Here is a 13793-nt window from a genome sequence, read left to right on the forward strand (position 1 = left end):
CTTTGACATTCATTCCTTGCTGTGCTGTTGCACATCTTCTCTCTTTTGGGAGAATTACTTAGTTCCAGTTCACCTTTCCATAGTGAGCAATTAATTTTAAATACATGGTGTGTTGTGAGGAAAAAAAAAAGTGATTGCTCTTTTCCCAGCATCCTACCATAGTCTTTTGAACAAAAATGGCTGATTATTCAAAGTTGGCTTTAAGATATTCTAGGCTGCAGTATGTGGTTCCTTACTGCTCTTTCTTGTGCAGAGGAAAGATTCAAAAAGTCTTGTAAGTAAACCGCAAACTCAGTGCTCTGCTTCCTCCTGGGCAGCTGATGGGTTGGGGGCTGTGCTCTGCCATATCAGCCTCTTTTTGACTTCATTATTTCTCTGCAGGCTTGACTTGAACCCAAGTGTAGGAGTGGGAGCCACTAACCCCAGGAAACTTGCAGGAAAATAAACCCAAGAGAGCTCTTCCAAATGTTTTGCTGAAATATGTGCAACATTATTGTTGGTTTTTACTGTATTTTGCAATATTGTACTCTTGTGTTTTTTACTTTGAATATCCATTTTATGGTGTGGCAGTCACATTTATGTTTAGACTGGAGCTCTCCCATAGATACGGAATTAAACTTCAACTGTTAGGGGGTGACTTGTTGCAAGCCTACCAAATGTCAGCTCATCCCTGCTGAAATGTCTCCATGCAGAAGGGAGATGGTGATATATTATGTCCTCTTTTTCTGCATTGAATACTTCTGAGAAACATCTCACTAAAGCAAGCTTGAAAAGCAGCAAGTCCTTGGACTGCTTCCTCTTTCGCATTCTAGCAGGAGCTAAGCTCACCCCATGAATTGTATTTATGTAAAAGACATTAAGGATTGTTAGTTAAATGTCTGTTAGGTCTAGACTTAGATATCACAGACCTGGTTATCTGTGCCTGAGTAGCTCCACTGGATACCACTATTTGCACAAACCAGCGGTTAGTCTGAGAGTAAATGAATCAGTTTTCTGCCAAAGCGCTGACCTCCTGAGATTGATTGACCTGGCAAGCAGCCCTCAGCTGACAACAGGCCATAGAAAAGGGACTTCTGAGCAAAGGAGTGTCATTAGACTCTGAACCTCCTGGAACCATGAGGGCGATAGTGTTGGCTGCGGTTTACATCCCGCTCATCATGGCTGTAGAACGGTAAGAAAACACATCTGGCTTCACTGGCACACATCTCAGCTGGCTTCATGGGGTGACCTGTGCTTGTTGCTACTTGAGGTCTCAAAAAAGAAACCTTTTTTAAAAAAAACAGAGTATATGACAGTTCTAGGAAGGACAATCAGGTGTTTTTTTGTGTGTTTATTTTATTTGTATAGAATCCCCTTGATTCGATTCAAATCTATCAGGAAACAGCTGAAGGAAAAGGGAGAATTAGAGGAATTTTGGAGGAATCACCACCCTGATGTTTTTGCCCGGAGGTATCTGCATTGTTTCCCTGCAGATATTGCTTTATCAGTAGGAGCTGCTTCAGAAAGACTGTATGATTACATGCATGTAAGTACAGTTTTGGTAATACAATCATTAGGACTCATCGTTCTACTGAAGGCAGGGTTTTTTTCCCAGCATATTTCAAATCTAGTCTGTCAATGAAATTATAGGGCTTGTGGTGTTGTGTTGCTTTATGCTATAAATATTAGATCATAAAACACTAGGTTGCAATCTGCAAAATAAAGCATGTCTGGATCTAGAATAATATGGGACCTGAGTAGAAAGCTGATGTAGAGTAGCAGTAGTAGTCTTGTGGAAAGTTTTACTTTTGTATAGATCTGTATTGGATTCGGTTGGATCCCCAAAGAAATATGGGAGGTTTACCTGTATCAGTCTTGATGAACTACAGGGTTTTTCACAGCAGAATCTGACTGCTTCATTTAGTCATATTCTACTTACCAGAGACACTTTGATGCTTCTGTGTTATAAAAATGCTCCAAATCTCATTTATTTAATCAGAGGGAATCACAAAACAGTGATGATAAAGACTTAAGTAGAGTTTTTTATTTTTCTGCTTTTATCTCTGGAATTTATATGTATTAAATATTGGAGATTGACCTGGGAGGATTTACTATCTAAACTGAAAAAGGAAAAAATATTAATTTCTCTGGATCTCAGACAGGCAAGTCATCAAGTCTACCATTTTTTAAGCTGTCTTTTCTGGTGTTAGAATTTTGTCTGTTTGGATAGTCTCTATTTTCTGTTTTATTTGGTTTTTCTGCTATGCTTATCTCAAGGGAAACTAAACTTCAGAAATTTTGTGGAGTCTGAACAGGGAATGGAATTGAAAGAAAGGCCAAATTCATTCAGCAAGAACTTATTGTCACTTGAGAGCCATAAAAAAATAAGTATGTGAAGAAGAACAAAGGACACTGAAACACTTCAACCTGCTTTAAAGCTTACTTCAAAGAGGGATAAAACAACAAAGCAAAACCCACTTCCCCAGCATATTCAGGTAGCACCAGGAACGGTTTTATTGCAGTGTGTATGTGGGTTTTCTGGTTGTATGTTTTTTTTGTTTTGGGTATTTTTTTAAATGAACATCCCCTAGGTTTGTTTAATGCAGGAAGAAATAGAATCCTACTGTAGAGTTGGATATTCTCTTAAATGGCATGCCTTTTCAAGATTATCTCGTTCAGACGGTATATTCTGGGGGTCAGAAACGTCAGTTTATTAATTATCAAGTATGCACTTGAAGGTACATATTCAAATACTTGTATTGCTGAAAAACATTTGGCACTAACTATTGCTGTTCTATCTGTGGTTGAATTCCAGAAATGCCTCTTCCTAAAAATAGGTCTCTTAATGCTGAAGTGCTCTTCCAGGGCCAGATAGGAGCACTTAGACACTTGTATACGGGATGTGGATAAGCACTTCACTGCAACATTCATGTGTTCACATATTATCTCAGTCTCAATTGATATCCAGGGATGGTCAGTGGTTTCTTCATCTGCTGGATGAACTTTGTCCAGTACATCAGGAACAGTTTGTGCAGCACAGTACTTTTTGACTTGCTATAGTAGCTGCTCATTACAAAGGAATAAGGACAGCCACATAAGACAGTATTTGTGCCACTGGTCGGAGCCCTCTGAAGCTGGCAGAGGCAGCTCATCCTGACTTTGCAACACTGTTTTCTTATTGACATCAGCGAGCCTGAAAGTCTGTGTGGCCACATGGGGGTTTCATCTTGAGGATGACCTTACCACCTCTGAAGCCAGTGCAAGAGGGCTTTTTGACTCCATAGGGAACCCAACTGAATGTTTGCTTAAAAGGCTTTACAAATGCCACACCATTGTTCATTCAGCTGGAGTGAAACCTGCTGCTTGAAGCCACTCGTGGAACCAGACACGCTTCGTGTGGTGCGCCTTCGTGTTGAACTGGAATTGCGCAGAAGCCCCTGAGGGAGCACTGCGGGATGCTCCCAGTCAGGGCTGTTCCCCAGAGCAGCTGGCTGGAGGCTGCCTGGCTTGGGGCTGAGCGGGTTGTTCTCCTGCAGGCGCAGTACTACGGGGTCGTGAGCGTGGGGACGCCGCCCCAGAGCTTCACCGTCGTGTTTGACACCGGCTCCTCCAACTTCTGGGTCCCGTCCGCTTACTGCATCAGCGAAGCCTGCAGTAAGAAATGCTGCTCTCCTCCATGCTTCTCTTGTCTTGGTCCAGAGACCCTGCCCAGTTCTCCTTTCCCAAGAAGCTTGCTTGCAGCAGGGATCTTTGATGGGGGGATTTGGAGCATCCCTTAGGGCTGTTTCCTCCTCTGTCCCTCATGTCACTCTGCAGCCAGGGCAGGCACCGGCTGCCACTGCCCAGAGACCCTCTGCACCATGAGGTAAAAGGCATGAAAATAGACCTTGGAGACCTACCAGCAGAGGTGGAAATGCCCATTTCTGTTCTAATATTTTCCTCTAAAATGCAAAATTACCACTCTGTATCTCTGGTACAGAAAAACTGGGGTCTGCAGAAGAACTGAGGTGCCTGCAGTACTTCTTCAACACTTTTCTCTTGAGAAAAAAATCTTCTACATCTCATCTCATCCTGCACTGGGGAGTGGGTGGGTTGCCAGAACCTCCCCTCAGTGTAGAGATTTAATTTTTTTTTGTGTAGGGGTGCACCAGAAGTTTAAGTCCTTCAAGTCAGATTCATATGAGCATGGAGGGGAAGCCTTCTCCCTGCAGTACGGCTCAGGACAGCTTCTGGGCATTGCTGGCAAAGACACACTGCAGGTGAGTGTCCACCTCAAACGGCTGTCAGCCTCCACATCAACTGTTTGCAGGGCAGCTCAGATACTGGCCTTGCCCTGGAAAACTTTGCCTGGTTTAGGCAAGGGCAGAGTGAGGTCCCACCAAGCTGAGTGCTGAGAGGTGTGGGTTCTGCCCCAGCTTTGTGCTACCAACACAAAAGCATCACATTTTATTTTTCAATTCTGCTTGTCTTCTTGGATCTTCTTCTGGGTTTATGAAGAAGAGCCACATAATTGAAACATTCTAGGGAATCTGTGCTGCCTACATGTCAAATGGGCATGTGCTATGTTGATGCAAGTCACACAAAGATAGCCAGGCTTTATAAACTGAATGAATCTATTGATATGGATCAGAAATATGGCTAATTCCTTGTTATTGGTGGTGTCATTACTTCCAGTTGTGGTTGTTCTTTGCTTGGTTGTTTGTTTCCTTTTTATTTACCAAACAGATAAGTAACATCTCCATCAAGGGACAGGACTTCGGCGAGTCAGTATTTGAGCCAGGAACAACTTTTGTCCTTGCCCACTTTGATGGTGTACTGGGCTTAGGCTACCCCTCCTTAGCGGTAGGCAATGCTCTGCCTGTGTTTGACAGCATCATGAACCAGCACCTGGTAGAGGAGCCAGTCTTCTCTTTCTATCTGAAAAGGTCTGTCTTTAAAATGAACTGCTAAAACAGAAGTAAGTCTATTTTAACTGTTAATAGAAACAACTGTGCATCTGTATAAAGCTTCAACCCAAGAAAGACATTTTCCCCATTTTTTGAGTCTTTGTGTTATTATTTTTTTTTAATTTCAATTTGACATTGAAGATTATGAAGAAAAAATGTTATGGGGAGGACCATGACTTTTTGGACAGAGATTCATTTTTGGAGCTGGTCATAAATAAAAGTTCCCAGCTCAAACTCACCGTGTCAGTTGCCAGAGGCTTCCCACTAGCCCATGCAGATGAACAGAAGTGCTGTGCTACACCCAATTAGCCACATTTCAGAAAAATACTGTTCCCTAATCTGGACCTAGCTGCAACTCTACCTATTTCTCTAGTGTTTCTTCTGAGCTGAGAGTAGCAACTAGCTCGGCCTGCTCCCCCTGCCTACCCTGGTGCCAACAGTAAGTCTTCTCAGAGTTTGTTTGGAAGGTCTGAGTTGGAACACATACAGTGATAATTTAGTAATAATCCCATTCAGCCATCCATATCTGAATTTAGAAAGGGCTGTGATTTGACTTTTGCTTTTTAAGTGTAATCTCATTGGTGCATACTGCCACACTCCCATGTCTGTGTTAAACTGTTTTCTGCTTTCAGAGGAGAGGACACTGAAATTGGTGGTGAGTTGATTCTGGGGGGAATAGACCATTCTCTCTACAAAGGTTCAATCCACTGGGTCCCAGTCACTGAGAAAAGCTACTGGCAAATACACATGAACAAGTATGTATGTATGTATGTATGTATGTATAAAAACCCTGATGAAATTCACCTTTCTAGGTAAACCCCCAGAGACAGAAACACCTGGTGACACAGGTGCAGGAGGGCTCGGCTGCAGTGTTTTAGCCCTGTGCCCTCAAAGAGGGGCTCACCAGGATGAGATCAGGGTTTGTTAGTTCTCTAAATCTGGTGTGACATGGGTAGCTGGTGTCTGGAAGAGCATGTCAGTAAGTTTTAATATGATACACCAGTGGTCAAGATGAGTCTTGGTGGACTGTTCAGTTATGAGGTTAAGGCACCCAGGAATAGAATCTAGCTCTAGGTCCTGCTAACTTTGGTCGAAATAGCCAGTGTTCCTTTGTCCCTCTTCTAGCACACTGCCTAAATTGGTGAGAGCACATACCTGGGGGTGAGGACAAATTCATCAGCAGGAAGCACATGATAGGAGTTGTAGGAGTCTCGAGAGAGAAAAGTGGGTCCACAGACATTCTTGTCTTTAGCAAAGCTTGGCAGCTAGTTTTAATCATAGAAACACAGAATCATTAGGGTTGGAAAAGATCTTTAAGATCATTGAGTACAACTGTCAATCCAGCACCACTACCAAGTACATCATTAAACCATGTCTTCAAGAGCCACATTCACACATCTTTTGAATACTTCCAAGGATGATGACCCTACCACTTCCCTGTACAGCCTGTTCCAATGCTACAATACTTTCTGTGAAGAAATTATTCCTAATATCCAATCTAAATCTACCCTGGTACAACTTGAGGCCATTTCCTCTTGTCCTGTCCCTTGTTGTCTGGGATTAACTTCAGTCATACTCTGGTACTTTAGCTAGCAATAATACAGTGTATCAGTCACAGTGTATATGCCATTTGCTTAAAGCTGCATTTTTTTTTTTCATTTGCAGTATAAAGATCCAGGGCCAGGTGACATTTTGCTCCCACGGTTGTGAAGCCATCGTTGACTCAGGCACTTCTCTTATCACCGGCCCCTCTTCACAAATCAGACGATTGCAGGCATATATTGGGGCAAGTCCATCAAATACTGGAGAGGTAAAAACTGTACAGCCTGAAAACCACTACAGCGAAACCGGTATATGATGCAAAGAGTTGGAAAATAACAGAAGTGATGGCTTAGACAGGTGCCAGTGAAAGCCTTGTTTCCAGGACAGTACTGAGCTCTGAGCCAAGCTGCTTTTGACTATATGCCTTGTCCTAGTCCTTTTCCCAAATATTCACTTCATCTTCTATACTGATGTGTAAGGAAATAATGGGGATGTCTGTTTGAGGAATTGATCTGTACTCTGCATGAGAGAGAATTTTCTTTTGGAAGCTCAGAGGGTATTCAAGGTTCCCAGCTCTAGCTGTTGGCTCTCCCAAGCCAGGAGGGATTTGGTGCTGATGGCCAGCTATGTCAGCATCAGATGGAAAGGGAATGGTATTTTAGTGGCAGCCCCACAGTGGTTTCACTGACAGAGCCTCTCCCTGTCAGCTTGCAGTGGAGCAGTTGGTGTCATGCCAGAGCTCCTGGGAGGGATGCACATCAGTGTCACTCACAATGCTGGCTCCTCACAGGGCACAGGACAAGGCTTTCTGGCTCTTACTCTTCCTCCTCAACTTTACTCCACTGACCCTTTCCTGGTTTTCCTTTCTTCCCTACTGCTATCTCCTGCATCTCCCTTGCTGACACTCCTTACCACTCCTTCCTGTCCTGCCTTCAGAAAGAGCAGTTTGTTTTACTGTGCCCTTGGCTGACTCCCACAGGGGACCAGCACATTGCCACAGCTCCAGTGCTCAAGCAAAGCTGCAGTGTGTAGCTTTTTTAACACTGAATTTCACATAATATTCTGAATTGGAAAGGATCCACATGGATCACCAAGTCCAACTCTCAGGCAAATGGCCTGACAGGGATCAAACCCATGGCCTTGGTGTTATTAGCACCATGTTCTAACCAACTGAGCTAATCTCAATTTGTCTTGATCCTGACCCAAACCTACTCTTGGAAGAAAATTAATTTCAAGTGTCCAGTGCACTGGACAATGAGAAAAGACAAAAGTGGACTCTTCTGTCATTTGTAAGAGTGTTACATAGTGACCTCTGTGTAACTCCTGAGGCTCCTGATTCTTTCTCAATCAAACCTTTAATCTTGATTTTGTTCAAATTTTTAGATACATGCAAAAAAGTACGCTCTGACAACAAGTTGATTTTATAATGAGTCATGCTAATGAACATAGATAAAATACCTATTTCCAATGTACTTATACTAGCCCAATGTAAACAAGGAATGGGTCATTGCTGTGTAGGTTCATATATACACCAGTATTGACTTAAGAACATTTATCTGGCATCTCAGATTTCACAAAAAAGTGTCTGGAAATAAGAGTTTCTGTGACTGGTTTTTAGCAATCATAGACAAACAGCACACATTGGCTCAAATTTATCCCAGTACAATTGAGTTTATCCATCACAGATTTTACCAGAACTTTTATCTCTTTTCAGCAAGGATTGATTTGTTCTGGATGTACTATTCTGTAATAGCTATGTAAAAAAATTATGTCTTGCTTCTTGTATCCTACAAATCATTTTACTGGGTCTTTGTATCCTTGTCCTCTGTATCCCATTATTTATTTTGTTCTAATGGTATGACAGTTGGCAAGTGTACACAAGATGTAGGGTTATGTTTTCATAAAATAGATTGAAAAACAGCAAAATGCAGATTTTTCCTTCTAGGAAGCCTCTAAAAATGACTTAAAACACTACAGCAAAGATTCCTCTGGGACTTGGACCATTCTGCAGTTCTGTTTCCCACACTAGTTGTTTCATGAAATAACTAGAAAGGCCAGGAAAGTATCTTGTCTCTTACTGTAACTGAATATGTTATTTATGTACATTCATGATCAAGCCAGAGTTTAGTCCTTCAACTCTTTAAATCCCATTCCAGGGCAAAGTTTAAGCATAAAGTGCTGTGTTCCTCACTAGCTTTTTTTTTTTTCCCCTAAAGTGATGGTATTATGGGAGGACCTGGGGTGAACTCCAGCCTCTGTGGCTGGAGCAGCTCCTTCTGCCCTGTCAAGGCCAGAGCATTGGAGAACTTTTGCTCAGCAGACCTTGCTGATGCAGGCCGGCTGGGGCTCACACACTTAGTTTTGCCTTTGAGTTGCACAGGGAGCATATCAGAGCCCCTTCACCTCCTTTCTTTTGGGACTTGCAAGGATTTTCATCAGCCTGGGGTCCCTAGGGTGCAGTGGTCTGGACTGCTGGGCTGGTTTGACCGAGTGCAGGAAAGCTGGATGGCAGTGTTAGGCTGTAAGTCAGCCTGATGCTGTTTCTCTCTAGTAAATTCACAATTACCTACTCCAAAAGCCTTGAATTCAAAGATCAGTACTTGAAGAAAGACAAAGCGATTCCATCTCAGTCAGTGCATTGTGTCCAGTTTCTTGTAGACTGCAGAAGACTGTCGAGCTTGCCTCACATAAGCTTCACGATTGGGCACCGTGAATACAAGCTGGCAGCAGAGCAGTACATCATAAAGGTGAGCATCAGCAGCTTCCCTGCTCCCTGTTCCTCACTCCCTGACCTGGGGATGGAGCAGGCTGCTGCAGGGACATGTGTTTTCCCTTGCAGGAGTCTATTGATGACCAAACCTTCTGCATGAGTGGCTTTCAGTCTCTCGACATCCCCACTCGCACTGGCTCACTCTGGATTTTAGGAGATGTCTTCATGTCTGCATTTTACTGTATTTTTGACCGTGGGAATGACAGAGTGGGATTTGCAAAAGCTGTTCACAGAAAGGATTACTACTGAGCCATAATAGCATTTATTCTGTCCCAGGTTAATGTAATGGTCTTCAACACATGTGTGAAGAAGAGCTTTTACTGCAACTCTGGACATAAATGCACATTTTGTTGTTCCTCTCCAAGTTTTAAGGACTTTGCAGTGATCTTTGTCCCAGATGATATCATGTGGTTAATTATCTATATGTTTACAGTGGAGAAACAATTTTTCCTGAGTAACTCATGGACACTACAGCTCTCATTATAAAGCAGCAGAGCATCTCAGCATTCAGATTTGCAAAAGATCAGGAAGAATAAAAATACTGAACTGTGCCAGGCTGAAAATACAGCAGATATGTGTGGGGAAAATGAATCCTAATCCTGCCTAGTCTGACTATCCTTTTTTACTTCTTGTGTGTGAGTTTCTACCTAATTTCCAACATCTTTCCTTTCCATCATTATCTTCCATGTTTTGGGCTTTGTTCAACTTTGTTTCCTGAGTGCCGTGGAAATTCTCTTTAAATTAGCTTGCTCCAAACAGCTTATATAAAAGAGAATTTGACTAATGCCTGTGTAGCCACTAATTTCAACTCCTTGCACAGTTTCCTGCTCCTTACACCACCTATCAAACCTGCTTTCCCCCCAGTATTCATTATACCTTGCTAATTCTCCTTTTTTTGTTCTTGGCATTTGATGTCTGTGCCTTAGGTCAGATGCTGCTTTTAGTGCCTGACTCCTCTCCCCCTCAGCAGTGTGAGCAGCTGGAGCAGCATCTACTCACATTAGAAATGCAGAATGCGCCCAGAGTGCAAAGGGATACCAGTGTTCCTCCATCTCAGATGAGTTATGGGACCCATGCACCAGCACTACACATCTACTGCCCCTCGCTCAGCCCCTTCTTGTCAGCTGTGGCACGAGTTTCAGATGAAACAGTCACAGGTAGCTGTGCTGATCTGGCAAAAGATTCACCTAAATTCTACCCATTGGATTATTTGTTTGGATTGCTAAAGCTGATACTGCCCCCATACACATGCATAAAACTCAACCAAACAAAATCTGCTTTATCTCAGTGCTGTTTCAGTTACATTTTATGTTTCTTTACAGTGGTTCCAGTGCTGGGAGGAAGGGGAGTTGAGGGTGGAGCAACAATTGGAAATTCAGGTTTCTCTCTGTCCTGCAGGAAAAAAAATGTAATTTGTTGGCATGTTAGGGCTGCTTGTATCTTCCTAAAGCCTGCAAATGTCTGAAGTCCCAGTGATGTGTGCTGGGGACCTCCTCAGCAGGGCAGAGCCATGGGGAGATGAAGACTGGCCCCATGGTGGCACCACTGGAGCAGAGGCTGGTGGCCCCTAGGCACTTGCTGCTGCTGTCTGTCTGGATGTGCCTGACACTGACCAAAGGCAGTGTCCATTGCTGGCCTTGGTGGTATCACAATCACAGCCCCTTAGATTTTAATAAGTATTACAAAACCAGGATAGTTTTCCTGTAGGTATCTCTAAATACTGATCTTGTCTTCCAATATGAAATAATCTTTCTCCCTCATGCCTGTTTTCATGACTCTCTATTTGTAGCCACATTGTGTTGCACATTTGGCATCAACCTCTAGCAAAAGAGACTCTGCTGCTAGCTGTCTCTTTCTGCAGATGAGACTGAGCTGTGTGAAGTTACTGTGTATTTCAGGCAAATCTTGCCTTGATTCCTCTTTTTCCATGTCACACTCAAAGAATGGATTAACCATGAGCTAACTTATTTGTTTAGAAAATGTCATTTGTTTGGCCATGAGTCAAGAGAAACAAACATCTATAAATCTCCATCCCTCATTTAACAGCAGGAGGGTATTTTCGCTTTCTCTGCTATGAAGTATACCTAACACTCTGGAATATCTTCATTATATGTACACTATATTTATGTTCCTCAAATATGAGTTTGCAGTCAGAGATCTGTTATTTACAATAGTTAAGGGTGTTAGGACATGTCCCCACAGCCAGTCGGCCCCAGCACTGACCTCTTGGCTCTGAATTTCAGTGCAGAGTGTGAACACATCCTAGAAACAGGTGGGAAGTCAGGCAGCATGCACAGGGACTAGCCTTCTCTTTGTTCTGATGTATCTGATCTTGCTCAAGATTAACACCATCTGATGGGAGCAAACTGCTGCTCTGACCTAGTTGTCTATCCTGGCCTTGTTCTATCCTTGTCCAACTTTGCTAACTTCTGTAAGTGCCTTGCTGTTCCTGGTAGACATCAAGTTGATTTGCATGATAGGTCAAACCCTTGCCAGAAGTGCTTCTGGAGAGTTTAGTAAAACCAGGACAATGGTGTTTCTCAAAGTGCCTTTATTCATGCAATAATTCAGCATTGCTTATACCTGTGAACATGAATTGCAGATTGTTGGGTTTGCTAAAATACTTAATGGCAAATAGTTTACTGAGAAAAGTGCATAAAAGAGCATATAATCCCAAAAGATAATTTAATACAAAGCAGAGTATACTGTTGTTTGCCAAAGTGAGATAACAGGCTAAATGATGAAAGGAAACTTTTCTGATAACTCATCCCAGCACTAGCTTCTTCAGAAGCAATGAACAGACTACTGTAGCTAACCTGGAGCTGGCCCACTGTATGAAATGCTGGTTGTGTATTACAGATTGCACTGCATTACTTCAGAACTGTAATTCCTAATTTAGCATGCATCTATATGTGTAATAGACACCTCTGTGGAGCTTAACTGAAGCTCTTACCTACTTAATGGCTGCTGTGTGGTCACCCTTAGCCTCCATCAAATAATGAACACTGTTGCAGGACAGGGTGTGCTGGCAGAGTGGGAGAGGTAGCAAAATCATTGCTGATTAGATGTATAAGGTTCTGGTGGAAAACAGTGTGCGCCCTAGGCAGTAGGCAGGCTGAGAAGATGTGCAGAGCTTGATGATGAGACGCTGGGAAGGCTTTTCACACTTAGCAGTGCTGGGATGAAACAAGCTGATGTCTGGGTTGGGAACTAAGAGCATTTTGGTCCAATACCTTAAGCCCAGTGGAAGCTGTGTGAAGGATTAGAGGGAGCAGGTATGGTGGGACAGGTCTCTCAGTGCAGATTTGTGGTGGACACTTGAGAGTCATCTCCAGTTTCTGGCTTAAGTTCCCTTACAGTGTGAAGCACAGCTCCTCCAGCTGTGTTTATGTACTGTGAGGAGAGAGCTAGGGTGTGAGCCAGCTTCCTTCACAGCTGCTGGAAACCATTCCTACACATGCCTACCTAGGAGGAGTATGGCCAGCTCCCCAGAAACTTGTACTGCTCTTCTGACAAAAGTGCTATAGAGGAGAGCAGAAGTTACTTTTACTTTGTTTCTAGCTGTGTGACTGGACCTGTCTGGCTGTCCTGAAAAGTATTGTTTGTACTTAAAATTAGCCATTTATTTAAGTTAAGCTCATTGGTTAAATTAATTTCCTTGACAGTTGCAGATGCAATTAGTTTGAGAAATGCTGAATTGAAAAGTGTGGCTTCAGCTACAAGAAAGAGGGAATTAGGAGGAAAAAGGGAATGCTTCCAGAAGTTGCATAAGGGCCATTCAGAAAACTGGACTGCTAGGCTAAGACGCTGTTTATTTCTGTATAATTTCACTCCACAGAGTTTCTCATTTTGTTGGTCAAACCTAAACAGAGCAACCTGAATTGCCTGAAGACTTCTTGTGGAGTGGCAAGTGTGAGGTTGCACCAGAACACCTGACTCCAAATTGTGATCAAATTTCAATAAGCTGCTGTCAGACACCAGTGTCACTTCATATCATGGTGTGAAGAAGTCCTTCCATAGGTGCCTGGCAAATACATGCTTGACTTTACTGCATAACTGGAATTCACATAATATGAGTTTAAACAGTGCTTCCTTGGGCCAAGTGTCCTCTGCTTCCTAAACTGACAGGATAATGTGTTGTTGTCTAGTGTCTTTGGAGGATTTGAGAGCATGGCTCTGCTCAGACCATACCTAATATACAGCAGCAGGAGCCACTTTCCAGGCTGAAATGAAGCTGGAAGAAGTACAAGTGGGAAGGGCAGTTGATTTTTGTACAAAGCCTACCCAGATGAGATAGGGTCCTGCTGTATGTGACACCAACCAGAAGGGCTCCTTACCTAAGTTGTTGGCTGTAGGACCAGGAGCAGGCAGGTCTGTTCATTCCCTTCCCAGGTTCAGGGAGTCCTAAATTCTCCCTGGAGCCACTGACGTTACCAGTTACTTGGCAGAGAGGCTGGTTTGTTTTTTGAAGTGCAGCCTTCTGAGCAAGAGAGCTGTGTGGACTTGCTGTCCATGAAGTCCATACTGCTTTTGCTGGTTGTTGCAGACTCGTAACT

General features: G+C 43.1%; 1 protein-coding gene across 1 annotated transcript; it reads left to right on the forward strand.

Moving 5' to 3' along the window:
- Positions 1-1065: 1065 nt before the first annotated feature.
- On the forward strand, positions 1066-9804 carry LOC110477989 (cathepsin E-A). Its single transcript, XM_021544265.3, has 9 exons — positions 1066-1171; positions 1348-1525; positions 3516-3633; positions 4120-4238; positions 4705-4904; positions 5558-5680; positions 6591-6735; positions 9116-9214; positions 9307-9804. The coding sequence occupies exons 1-9, from the start codon at positions 1116-1118 to the stop codon at positions 9484-9486; spliced, it is 1218 nt and encodes a 405-aa protein (XP_021399940.1). The 5' UTR covers positions 1066-1115; the 3' UTR covers positions 9487-9804.
- Positions 9805-13793: the final 3989 nt, after the last annotated feature.

Source organism: Lonchura striata, chromosome 5 (assembly GCF_046129695.1).
Source record: "Lonchura striata isolate bLonStr1 chromosome 5, bLonStr1.mat, whole genome shotgun sequence".
Lineage (NCBI taxonomy): Eukaryota > Metazoa > Chordata > Aves > Passeriformes > Estrildidae > Lonchura > Lonchura striata.